At 36.6% G+C, this 12,392-nt stretch overlaps 4 protein-coding genes across 6 annotated transcripts in view; 1 reads left to right on the forward strand and 3 right to left on the reverse strand.

Moving 5' to 3' along the window:
- Positions 1–680, reverse strand: part of LOC105176743 (glycine-rich RNA-binding protein 2, mitochondrial) — a 2,916-nt gene extending 2,236 nt beyond the window's left edge. The window contains exon 1 of one of the 2 annotated variants that reach the window (XM_011099642.2): positions 450–680. In XM_011099642.2, the coding sequence (XP_011097944.1) occupies positions 450–612 (163 nt within the window). In that variant the 5' untranslated portion in view covers positions 613–680. The remainder of the gene's footprint in view (positions 1–449) is intronic. The other variant, XM_011099641.2, reaches the window with a different exon arrangement.
- On the reverse strand, positions 2,268–4,094 carry LOC105176744 (60S ribosomal protein L8-1). The gene is made up of 2 exons (XM_011099643.2): positions 3,577–4,094; positions 2,268–2,855 (listed from the first exon to the last, which is right to left on the reverse strand). The coding sequence occupies exons 1-2, from the start codon at positions 4,014–4,016 to the stop codon at positions 2,510–2,512; spliced, it is 786 nt and encodes a 261-aa protein (XP_011097945.1). The 5' UTR covers positions 4,017–4,094; the 3' UTR covers positions 2,268–2,509.
- Positions 4,951–10,431, forward strand: LOC105176745 (mRNA cap guanine-N7 methyltransferase 1). The gene is made up of 13 exons (XM_011099644.2): positions 4,951–5,385; positions 5,705–5,844; positions 6,023–6,091; positions 6,183–6,254; positions 6,714–6,815; positions 7,037–7,093; positions 7,504–7,642; positions 8,597–8,661; positions 8,772–8,822; positions 8,979–9,041; positions 9,367–9,490; positions 9,637–9,698; positions 9,929–10,431. Exons 1-13 carry the CDS (start codon positions 5,307–5,309, stop codon positions 10,019–10,021), a joined length of 1,116 nt encoding a protein of 371 aa, XP_011097946.1. The 5' UTR covers positions 4,951–5,306; the 3' UTR covers positions 10,022–10,431.
- LOC105176746 overlaps positions 10,515–12,392 on the reverse strand; it is a 2,818-nt gene continuing 940 nt past the window's right edge. The window contains exons 2-4 of one of the 2 annotated variants that reach the window (XM_011099646.2): positions 11,952–12,147; positions 11,123–11,216; positions 10,515–10,992 (exon numbers count right to left, since the gene is read on the reverse strand). In XM_011099646.2, coding sequence (XP_011097948.1) covers positions 10,718–10,992; positions 11,123–11,216; positions 11,952–12,147 — 565 coding nt within the window. In that variant the 3' untranslated portion in view covers positions 10,515–10,717. Of the gene's footprint in view, positions 11,032–11,122; positions 11,217–11,951; positions 12,148–12,392 lie in introns of both variants that reach the window. The other variant, XM_011099645.2, reaches the window with a different exon arrangement.

A 12,392-nucleotide genomic window follows, 5' to 3' on the forward strand; every position in this document is an offset into this window, starting at 1 on the left:
TCCAAGATGCAAATGCAACCTCAAATTATATGCAACCAGTAGCCACCCGAATCAATTTGAAGACTTCTTGTTAATTCATATAATGGCAATTAGAATTAATGCAAGCGCCAGAGAAGACGGACGAAGTCATGAAGACAATAATGCGAGAGATTGAACATCTTCGCTTGTTACGCAGAAACAAGTTGTTTGCACCCGAAAACCATCCAAAAATTGGACAAGACGAATATAGGACATGCATAAAAAAGGCTATTTCTTAACTCAAAGACTTATTAGGTTGTCTCTTTTTTTTATAAAAAAAAAAAAAAAAAAAGAATAGGGCAACACCACATGTAAAACACAAAATAAGGCAAGGACATGATACTAACATGGCAGAACTCAGAACACAACACTTTATGCCATCAAAATCAGGATGAACCAATAGTGGTATTGGGAAAAGCAAAGAACGGTACCAGAGACGAAGAGATTGGTAGAAGGCTCAGCGGGAGGAGGCTTCTCGACTTTAGCCTGGGGGAGATTAAAAGGAAAGCTTGAAGAAGAGAACAAGGCGCTTAATCCCCTCCCCATCCGAGAATTGGCGGAAATCGCAGCCGTCGCCGCCGCCCTCATCGCCATTTCTGGGTTTAAGCACTGGCTGGGACCGCAGGGGTTTTAGAGAGATCGCTAGAGAGAAGCAAAGAAGCAGCTAACGAGCATTTATCAATTTATATACCAAGGGCTTGGGCTTCTATCACAGTGTGGTGGGCTTCAAATCTATTACCATTTCTTAACTTAGACAACTTCTCTTTCTGTAATTTTCTAGAAACAGTAACAGACACTCCCTATTATTATTTGGTATTTATATTTTGGTATTTTTTTTTAAATTTATTCATCTTATAGCTTCCCACTCTCCCATTATTATTTATATTTACTTCCTCTTTTTTTTTCCATGTATCTCTTCTTAACACTATTTTATTATAAATTTAAAATTAATTTATTAATGTGTATATGATTTATTAAGTAATAAAAAATTTAAAAATATTTTGGTTTAAATAGTATTATAAAATTTACACACACATAGTCTATGCCACAAATACTAGTTACAATTACACACTCGCAAAGTGTTTACGAGAGCTTTGAAGATGTGTTTTTCATCTTATGACTTCAAAAAAAATATTTTTGAAGTGTTTGATGCATTTGTTTTTATTTCTAAAATTGTTTTAAAAAACACTTTCAATTCAAAAGCTAGCAACACTTTTTAAAAGGTATTTTGTTGTTGATTTGGCTTTTTTATAAATTAATTCAACTGATTTTTTTCAATTGAGATTTATACTTTTTAATTTATTTTAAAATTTATGTTAGAGTTTTCAAATCATAATCTGAATAATCTAACAATAATAAAATTTACGTCTTCACATATCTAATATATTAGAATTCTTATATTTTATTTGCTATATTATTTGATTTATTCTTCTATCATAGAAAAATATAAATTAAATTACTATAATTAATTATTAATAATTCTTTTTGGTATCACGCAAGTTTATTTATTACGTATGATTGTATTACTTAGTTAGGGTATTATTGAATTAAAAATTCAGTTTTTCTATTAGTTTTAATAATTTAATAATATATAATTCAAATATTTGTAAAGAAATAAAAATTAAAAATATAATACTTGAAATAAAATTCCTTATTTTTGAAGAAAAATAATTAGCTTCAACAAAAGACACGTGTAAATAAATATTTAGTAAAAACAGTATCTTTTTAACAAAAACTACAATGTACAGTATATATTTATATTTATTTTTATTTTTTTATAAATACTACCCGCTCTTGATTCCAATACAGCTTTTAACCTATAGAAGCACGAGACAAAACAACATAAAAAACACATGAGGAAAGCCACAGTAATTGTCCTCATGCTTAAGCAGTCAGATTGCCCTCTCATACTTGAACCAAATAGATGACAAGAATAAAGTGTTTTAAGATGGTAAAAAATGCTATCACAATTTCTCCACATGATCAAGTAATCAGGGTAATTCCTGAATTCTGCAAGTATCGGGATAGAGTGGCAGCGATCTTAATTGAACAATCCAAAACAGAGCTAACTGCATGATAAAGAGCTAGGGGTCAGATCCGAATACAAGTTTTGATAAGATTATCCCCGTATCAACTCCTAAATTTAACATAAGCCAGTTACAACCACAGTTCACAAATTTCTGAGTCTCGTATTCTTGCAACTTTACTCTTCCAAGTGTACACAAATCATACCACAAACTCCAAACACATAATGAAATGTGAACAGCATTCACAAGGGAACTTATACTGAGGTTACTGAAAACACTGGCCTCTTGAATGAACTCAAACAGTGAAGCAGAACGTAATCCCAACATAATCTCCATAATCCAGACAAAACTGGTATATCCTTAACATAACAATAACACAGTTGAAGACTCAAAATCTGATTCAGATTAAATAAAAAATGACAAGGTAACAAAACAAAAGTAAATTCTTGTTGCTAAATACTAGTCTAAGCACCCTTATCCGCTTTAGCAGCTGTAGCAGCAGCTTGACCACGGAGACGACCAGTTCTTCTGGCAGCAATGAGACCAACCTTTTGTCCAGGCGGGGCATCCCGACGAACAGTGCTGGCATGACCAATGTGTTGATGGTTACCACCACCATGAGGATGCTCCACAGGATTCATAGCAACACCACGAACCTTGGGCCATGAGTTCCTCTTCACTCTGAACTTATGATATGCATTTCCAGCCTTCAAAAGTGGTTTCTCGGTACGTCCACCGCCAGCAACCTGGCCAACCATGGCACGGCAACCACTAGGCACAATCTTCTTGGCTCCTGATGGCAGCTTAATCCTGCAACCAAAACGAACATGTCAAGATAAACATTACTCAAACTCTGAATACCCACTGGAAATCATTAAAAATGATGATAACCTAACAACTCAATTACGCGATCCAAGAGCAAGATTAATGCCGTGAAGGTAAGTGATTCAGCAGAACAACATCTCCAAAACTCATTCCAAGTTCATAATGACAAATCAAATTTAAAAGTGGCTCTATATGTCATGAGTTAGCATACAGAAACTATAGCCACGAATGACCAATGACACCTATTAAATTGGATGGAGAAACTCCCAATCAAATTTAGGATTTTCACCAATCCAATCCCTTGACCTATTTCTACCAAGAGATGTAAAGCTAGGTGTTGCAACAGTAGATATCGGGGTAAATAAGAAGAAAAACCTTTAAATAAGCCATTCGCCGCTTGTTATCATAATCTAGTATCCACAGATCAGACAACTGCTAGATTATGCATGTTCAACATAAGAGATAACTGAAAATATGTAAGCATCAAGCAAGGAAACATATCACCAATAAACGATCCAAAAACACAACCCACAACAATAATTCATAAGATAACAGAATACAGAAGAACACTCGAGAATTTACGAATTGAAAGAAAATTCAACACCTAGACAAACATTTTCCCTACTATTCATCAGACAGCATATCGTATTACTCAAATTATACAGCATAATCAAATCGCCAAACAAAGTAATTAGCTTAACTGTACCTAGTGGTTCCATTGTCCGGGTTGTGGGAGATGACAATAGCGTAATCCCCAGAAGCCCTGGCGAAAACTCCACGGTCTCCCACATGATGCTCGACGTTGCAAACGACGGCACCCTCAGGAATAGATCTCAGCGGCAAGACGTTGCCGACGACGAGGTTGGCCTTCTTCCCGCAGTAGACAAACTGGCCTGTGTACATACCCTCGGCGGCAACAAAGAGCTCCTTCTGGTGCTGGAACCGGAAGGGGTGGCGGAAGGTAACTCGGGCAAGCGGGGCGCCGCGGCCAGGGTCATGGATGATCTCGGTGACGACGCCCTTGAGGTAGCCATTGCGCTCGCCGAAGTCGAGGGAGCGGAACCGGGCCGGGCCCTTGCGGTGGTGGGTGTGGGACTTGAAAACGGACCCGGCTCCCTTACGCTGTGCTCGGATCACACGACCCATTTCAGGGACTGATACGTGTGCGAGTGTGTGTGTTTTGGGGAGAAGGGACGGCGGAGGAGGATGGAGAATGAGAGATGGTGATGATATAGCGTTAGGGTTTTAGAAACCCTGGTTTCTTCAGTGTTGCGGTTGCCCTAGCTGCTTATTGGGCCACACAAACAGGCCCAATATATGTTATTCTCCTCGCCCGATTACGTATTTCAGCCCGTAGTGTCTCAAATTGGGCCACATCGGTATGTTGACAGTAGGCTGGACTAACATTTTCTATAAAAGAATTGATCATTCCATACGCTATACATTACCACGATTCAACATTTATAATAAATTAATAAATATTAATCTCGATCATATAAAATATTAAGTTTTGAATACAGATAATTAATATTGATTATAATCAAAACATTTGCAGTTGTTTTACAAAAATAATAATTTATAACAGTTATAATTAATTAATATTTATCATAATTTTTTACTTTTAGTTAGAGTGACCCTGATTAAAAAAATATATATTTGTTATGATGAATTATTTATATTTGTGCAAATGGACTTTCTTGTTGAAAATTCTAGTCCTAATGGATTTTATGTAAGCCATTCAATCGTCTTATAAATAATATATGATCGAAATAATTAATTATATGATAAATATGCTTAAAATAGAGACAGTGATTGTTTGTTAAATTTATTCTTTTTAATTCATTGCTTCTATTTAATACACAATAATGTTCTCCATTATCGAAAATCACTAAATATAGTGTGCACAAATTCGATCTCGTGATTTTAAATTACTTTATTTGCAAATATGCATTTAATTTGAGAAATAATATTTGATTTATAGAAATGCATAGAACGTGTTTCGTATTGTCAATAACAATTAAATTTCATAATATATATATAACAATTTATACAATCAATTGGCTAAACAAAAAATCACAATAGAAACTACCAAATATCAAATCAACCGCCGTCGCCAAGGGACCAGCTTCCTGATTTGATTTGGCTTTAACATATATGTAGATATATCGGGGAGAGAGAGAGAGAGATCCTTACATCGTTGAACAACTTTTATAACCCGTCGCAATCCCTCATCAGCTCCTTTTTCATTCCACGCATTCACTCCTTCCGCCAAATAAACGCTAAGCGATTCTTGCAATCTCAACTTTTTTTATTCTCTAATTGTTTCTAGCTTTCCCTTTTCAACTCTATACAAAAACCCTTGCGCCAATTTATTGTTGCTGGTTTTTCGGATCATACTTTGTGTTTTTCTCATACATTATATATACGCAAGCACACATGAAGCGAGGTTATCAAGAATCTTCATCCTCGGGTTCTTACGAACCCCCTCACTCCAAATTCAAGCACAACCCTGAAGGTATTGCTTTCTCTATCTAGATGAGGAAGTAGGGTACCATTCCTCTTCATCCCCCCTTTTCAAGAAAATAATTTGATTACATGCGAATTTCTAGGTGATTTCTTGATTTAATGTTAGATTTCGGTACGGGTTTTCTTCGAGTTTCATCGTATTTTTGCTGTTTAAACTGATTCTGAATTGGGGTTGTAAGAAATTCTGTAAATTTGTTTGTAATATAATTTTCTTTTTCATTTGGGTTTTAGTTTTGGATGGTAGAATTGTTTTAGCTGCTGCATTTTGATTTTGTGTTGGGGTTTTAAGTGCTTCTTGTCCTGATTAGGTGATGGCCGATTTTTGGAGGATGAGAGTACTAAGATATTTGCAAAGAAAGTGGCTGATCATTACAGTGCAAGAACGAACCAGACTCTTGAAGAGCGAGAAGCAAGTCCTATTATTCACTTGAAGAAACTCAATAACTGGGTACTTATTGGAGTTTATTTTAGCACTTCCTGATACTTTTCTTAAGTTCTTTCCTGAGTACATTCATGAGCTAGTTACCAGTAAATGCTATTGTACTTAAACTGTTCATGAAATCCTAGGTAAAAGTGATACAAGAGAAGTTTTCTAGTAATTTCTTACTGCTTGTTCTGTTCAACAGATAAAGAGTGTCCTGATTCAACTATATGCTAAAAGAGGAGATGCGGTTCTTGATCTGGCTTGTGGGAAGGTAGCTCATAAAGTGGATACTTTTTTAGATTGGTTGGCATTTATGTTTGTTTGTCAATTTCGGCCTTTGTTTTGTCTTTTATTTGTACCAGGGCGGTGATCTCATCAAATGGGACAAAGCACGGATTGGTTATTACGTTGGTATTGACATAGCTGATGGCTCGGTAAAGTGCCAGCTTTAAACTTCCTTTTTTTCCATTATTTGTCATTATCTTGGCAACAGCAAACTCGATTAGATAAATAATGTTGGACTCTGTTTTAAAGAGTTAAATTTCTTTTGTCTCCCTGGATTACTGAGTTTGAGCTTCCTGTGCTCACCCTAGTAATCCCCTCGTGGAACAATATTACGAATTCTTTGAAATAGATTTCAGTGGCTCAAATCACATTAATGAGACTCTGCATTCTGCTATAGTTGATGAGTATTCTTGTAATTCTACCCATTTCGTTTTTTGAAAAATTATTTCGATCTTCATATCTCAAAATGATCTGAAATATATTTTACTATTGGCTCTACAATTGATGCATCTCAAAACTACTAATTATTCTCTCACCTGGAATATTACATTATCATATATTATTATCTTATTCACACCAATAACAAAAAGTGCCTGCTCTGATATCAGATAGAAGACTGCCGTACACGATATAATGGTGATGCAGACCATCACCAGCGCCGCAAGAAGTTTTCCTTTCCTGCCAGACTCATATGTGGAGACTGCTTTGAGGTAATTCCTTTAATACTCTTCTGGCTATCCCATTGTGTCTTAGAATTGTCCAAGTAATCAAGTGATGCGATTTCCTGATACATATGAACAAGTCATCAAATGGTTATATTTATGATGAGGTGTGTAACTGGATTATGGTCTATGTAGAACTAGCTGAAGTTAATCGCCATGCCATTTAATAATATTAGTCACTGTATAATTCTTTCATTTGTGTGTTGCAGGTTCGGCTGGATAAGATTTTGGCAGAAGATGCTCCATTTGATATTTGTAGCTGCCAGGTTAGCCGTTCTTTTGTATTTCTCTTAACTAAGCATCTTCCTATCACATTCCTTCCCTCCTTCCCTCTCAATCATGCAATTGGACAAACTCTGTCACTCTGTAGTATATTTCACCAACTTTAGGATCTACTCCAATAAAAAGTGACAAAAGAAGGCTATGAACATTTTTCTTCTTTGTCTCGGCAGGAAATTTTTTTTGCTCTTAGTTGATTAATAATACATGTGAAGCATCATTTGCATGGACTTAGATTGACTACCTGAAGTAACCTTTATCTGTAACAATACAAGAGTCTATCCTAGAATGGTATCGTCTTTATATGTGTTATATGCCGTTCTGCTACTGATACTTAGAATGTATAATCATTACTCACATTTTGTACATTATGTTAATTGTCAAAACCGACTTGCAGTTTGCCATGCATTACTCTTGGTCTACTGAGGCACGTGCTAGGCGAGCTTTGGCAAATGTGTCAGCTTTACTTCGGCCTGGAGGCATCTTTATTGGAACAATGCCAGACGCCAATGTTATAATAAAAAGGCTCAGACAAGGTCTTATTCTGTCTGAAGCTGTTTACATTTCTGCTTACACTTAACTGTATGTTTAAGAATATATTAGAATTATTCAGTTTCTAAAACAGAAACCATTTTTTCTATTATAAAATAATTTATGTTATGATTGGCTAAATTGAGGAACTGTCGAAGGAATTTTACATTGTAGTGCCATAAATGATATCATTGAAACCCTATCCTATTTGTGAAAGTGGGTCCTCCTGGAATGCTAGAGTTGGATTAAAGCAATTGTACCCTGCTTTCATTTGATTCTTTGACTTGCAATATCACCATTCTTTAGGACTTTTCTGCTCGATGGACAGTTAGTAGCCTGCGTTTCTTTGATTCGTTAGACCTGCAAATATCTCCAGTTTCTTTTGGATTGTTCAGGTTGATATACCATTATATTATATGTATTGTGTTGCAAATCCTTTGGTATTTGGTCTTTTATCTAAAGGAACAATGCTTGTTTCCATCATGTTGATTCATGTTTGAAGGGTAATATATTTGGTCATAGGAGATTTTTAGTTGTTATTCAGTCTTTTAAGGCTACAGCTTTTAGTGAATATTCTCAATTAGTTAAAGGATTCATTCTTATGCCCCAGACTAAGCCATAAATTCTTTACCCAGTCATATATATGCACTCTGGAAATGACGCCTCCTTACTGCTCTGGCATGCATTTGCCTTGCTTTCCAGCTTCTTCACTTTCTGATTTGATATTGGAAGAAACATCTATAAAATACATTCTTGTTTGGTACATGTTGAATTTGATGGTTTCCCGATAATTGCAGTTTGACCAAGTAAATGTCATAGAGCTGTTAAAAAGTTTATATTCCACAACCTTTTATAGTGCCTTCATTCATGTCTTTCTAACCCTTAACCAAACAAGTGATCCATGATTTTGTTCTAGGAGAAAACAGTCTTAACTAAAAATCTTTCCCTGATGAATGCAGCTGAGGGCCTGGAATTCGGTAACAGTGTATACTGGATACGTTTCGATGAAGAATTTGAAAAAAAGGTGAATCCTTACATTCCCAAGCAAGGTTCTGGTTGAAATAGCTTGTTTCCATTAGCGTTGGCTGCCTCTAAATTACCATACTCTCCTTTTTACACATTGGCTGCTTCCAGAAATTCAAGTCTTCAAGTCCCTTTGGCATCAAATACACGTTCCACCTAGAGGTAGAGAGCTTCTGCCCTTTCTGATAGTTTCCTATTTGTTACTATTACTTTCTGAGGCTGGATTTGTTTTGCTGGAATTCTTTACATTTACAACACATTGTTTGTTTCCCTTCCAAAGATGTCCATATGGCAATAATTTCAGTACCTCTTGCGCAGGATGCTGTTGATTGTCCTGAGTGGATTGTTCCTTTTCATGTCTTCAAGGCATTGGCTGAAGAGGTATTAATTGCTCTGCTTCTGGATTGAGCTGTCATTTGTGCTAGTTTGGCACTAATCTGTTGGGATTGACTTTTGTTTTATCGTTAGAAATTAGGAAGTCTGGCCACCAAGCTATAGCTTTTGGATACGCTCTTATTTGTTGTTCTCAAATTATTCTGCACATTGTAGTCTTGAAAGCACAAAACATTATGCTTGCAACTGCCTAGTGGTGAATACATTATAACAAAAGGAGATTGCTCCTCTGGTTACGAAAGAATTAATCAAGCCGCTCATAAGTTGTGTCACAAGTTTACTCTTACGCCATTCTTATATTCCAAATATGCAGCATGGTTTGGAGTTGGTGTTTGTCAAAAACTCTCATGCATTTGTGGATGAGTACTTGAAGAAACCTGAATTTGTTGAGCTCATGCGAAGACTAGGTGCTTTGGGTGACGGTAAAGAAGACCAAAGTAAGTCTTTTGCTTAATTTTTTGGATAATATCCTAAGACTGTTTAGGTTTTATGTAGTTAATTTTGCAGCTCTCGATATCATTGGTGGATTTAGGTACTTCCAACTAATGCTTCATCCTTGATTTGTCTGAAAATTTGCTTTTAGGTACACTATCACCAGATGAATGGGAGGTGGCCTACTTATATTTGGCCTTCGTTTTGAGAAAGGTGACAAACTTGGATTTGTAGCGCCACTGCTCTTTCTCACATTCATAGTGATCTTATTGAAATCTTCTACATAAACATGTGGATGCACTAAATTACTTCAAATTTTTGTGATCCACACCAGCCATACATTTCCAACAATATATCACTTTCACAAATTTTCCACTGTGTTTTTTAAAAAATTATTTATCATTATAAAATTTGACTTAGCCAAAGTTCATTTTCTTTTGCAGCGTGGGCAACCAGACCAGGCCCGAGGAAGTAGTAGACGGGACAAAGGTAAGATGCACCTGTCGAAGGAGGATATCTCGTACATCAGGTCATGATGTGCGATAACCAATGCATAATATTCTCAAGGTTTCTGTAATAATATTCCAACAGAACAGCTGTTGAAGAAGGCTGGATAGAGGAAACTGTTATATCAACCATCGGAAGTCATATCAACGACCCTCCTCAGTCCCACCATGAATTGCAATATCGAATTCCAGCTGCTAACCAGTTTTGAAGAGATCCAATAAGTTGCTCTGCCGCCGCTTATGGCCACATAGCCTTCAAGTTGAGATTTGTTTCTTTGTTCTGTTTCTATCAAGCATATTCTGAGAGGCATACCCGGTGACCAATTTTCGTGGAACGAGTCACCTATGTAGCGTTCTCAGTGTAAACAAATATTTAATCCCGTTCAAGTGCAATTTGTATGGACAACTCAAAATATGAATGTAAAAGTGATGTTCAAGTCTGAAGCAAGATATTGCCCTCTGTCAGAACAGTAAACTTAGCTTGACATGATAAGAGAAAAGAGATCAACAAAAGACTGTTCACTTTTTCTTAAACTGCATTAAAACCATAACAAGATCTTCATCTCAGGCATGTGTTTAAATGCAACGAGAGCTCAAGACAAGTCCACGGAAAATCTTTCAGTTCTTACTCAGAAGTAATGGACATAGAACTAGGTAAGGAAAGCAACAAGGTACACCCTTGGTTTTAGCTTCGACAAATTCCAAGACTCAGCTTGCAAATGATGATTACGCTCGTTTCAGCACAATCACCAGTATGGCCATGACTGCTAAACCCATAAAAGATGCTTCCATCCAAGTGTCCCCAGTTACTCTTGCAGTTCCATCAGAATCCACAACCACTCTATTCGTTCCCTTACCTCCAAAGAAATTTTGGAAGAAATCAGACAAGCCGCTCATCATACCAACGATAGTACACCTGATCTTCTGAAGAAAATCCTTATATCCACTGGCATGCTTGGATGAGTCATTAAATGTTTTTGCCTGATCAAGATTATCAGTATCTGCAACCAACTCCAAATTCAGATTCATGCTCGAGCAGGCTGAACCATCAAAGAAAAATCACAGCAATGATTGTCCTTATCACGCTCAATTGTTATCTGAGAAATCGAATGTGCAAACATAAATTCTTACATGTCTTCTGTGACTGCAGAAACTCCTGAAGCTCTTGGTTTTGTAACACCGCATTCCAAACATTTGGATCACAGGCAATAGAAGCAACAACATTCTGCCAAAAGCATCAGGCAGGGATATCATAGTCACATAACTACTAAGTCTGTCAAAACTTCTAATGCCATTAAATTCCAAATCCGTAAAAAATCAAGTAGTTAAAAGTTTTTTAAATCTAAAGAATTCACATTTTGAAGTAAAAAATTTAAGCAAAGTCTCAAGAATTCACTTGCAGGGAGGAGGTCCATATGCCAATAGTGGCATTACCGAAAGAAGCCTTAAACCATAACCACGTATTGCTAAATACATGAAATTTGAACCATGTGCTAAGAAATATGAACACGTAAAAGATTTTAACATCTCCCATGAACCCCAGGTTATAGGGACTCAAGCCATAGCAGGAAACAGGGACTGTATGCAACCAGTCACATACTAGTCTATCACGGAACACATTCTTAGTTAAGATGTTGACAAGCAAAAAAATGGATGGAAAACAAATCATGCAATCACTCAAGAATCAATCACTATAATGAGTAACGAGCCATTATTTCCATATCCCCGCTCCTTCTCCCAAGAGAGAGCACGACAAAAATGAAATAGGGTTCAGACTTCTATATGTAACACTACTGTTAAACGGTTGAGACAGAGGGAAGGACAGGAAATTTCAAGCAAGCAACAGCATGTGAGTCAAGCCGCTTTCAGTGAAAAGAGAACTTGAAAACAATCACATGCTTCCAATTCCAGTAAGTAAATGTATATTTTCTGTAAACAAAATCAAAATAAGCTAAAACACCTGGGCCGCAGAGCTTTCACTTAAAAACCTAAACGCCATAATCGCAGGGGCTGGTACTGCAGGTGCAACAGCAATGCCAGTGGTCACACAAGCTTTGGTCTCTGCAGCCTGTTTGTCTGAAAGAGGGGAACTAGACCCGTGATCTCCCACAAAGGAACCCTCACATCCAACTGAATTGGGTGATGAGAGATAGGTCCTGAAATTTAGAAATTCAGGAAAAACTTCAATAACCATATGCAGCATGAAATATACTGAAAAGTAGAGATCAGTGCTTGCTCGAGTCCCGACCAAACAAAATTTGCAATTACTCAACTTCACAAATAATTGTGCTTAATAATTTCCCCATTGGAAGTTCAATGAGGTAATATTCGAGTGATGGAATGCTTTGCTCGTGGGGTCCTTGGTTTACAAAGCGGGAAAAATGCAATTTACTGTAATAGA

Source organism: Sesamum indicum, linkage group LG14 (genome assembly GCF_000512975.1).
Source record: "Sesamum indicum cultivar Zhongzhi No. 13 linkage group LG14, S_indicum_v1.0, whole genome shotgun sequence".
Taxonomy (NCBI): domain Eukaryota; kingdom Viridiplantae; phylum Streptophyta; class Magnoliopsida; order Lamiales; family Pedaliaceae; genus Sesamum; species Sesamum indicum.

Excerpts from the sequence above, each read along its gene's own strand:
- LOC105176745 (XM_011099644.2), top strand. The coding sequence starts at position 5,307 with ATGAAGCGAGGTTATCAAGAATCTTCATCCTCGGGTTCTTACGAACCC. Across the intron at positions 8,662-8,771 it reads ATGAAGAATTTGAAAAAAAG|AAATTCAAGTCTTCAAGTCC; the intron begins GTGAATCCTTAC and ends GGCTGCTTCCAG. Across the intron at positions 9,491-9,636 it reads TGACGGTAAAGAAGACCAAA|GTACACTATCACCAGATGAA; the intron begins GTAAGTCTTTTG and ends ATTTGCTTTTAG.
- LOC105176744 (XM_011099643.2), bottom strand. The coding sequence starts at position 4,016 with ATGGGTCGTGTGATCCGAGCACAGCGTAAGGGAGCCGGGTCCGTTTTC. Across the intron at positions 2,856-3,576 it reads CCGGACAATGGAACCACTAG|GATTAAGCTGCCATCAGGAG; the intron begins GTACAGTTAAGC and ends TTTTGGTTGCAG.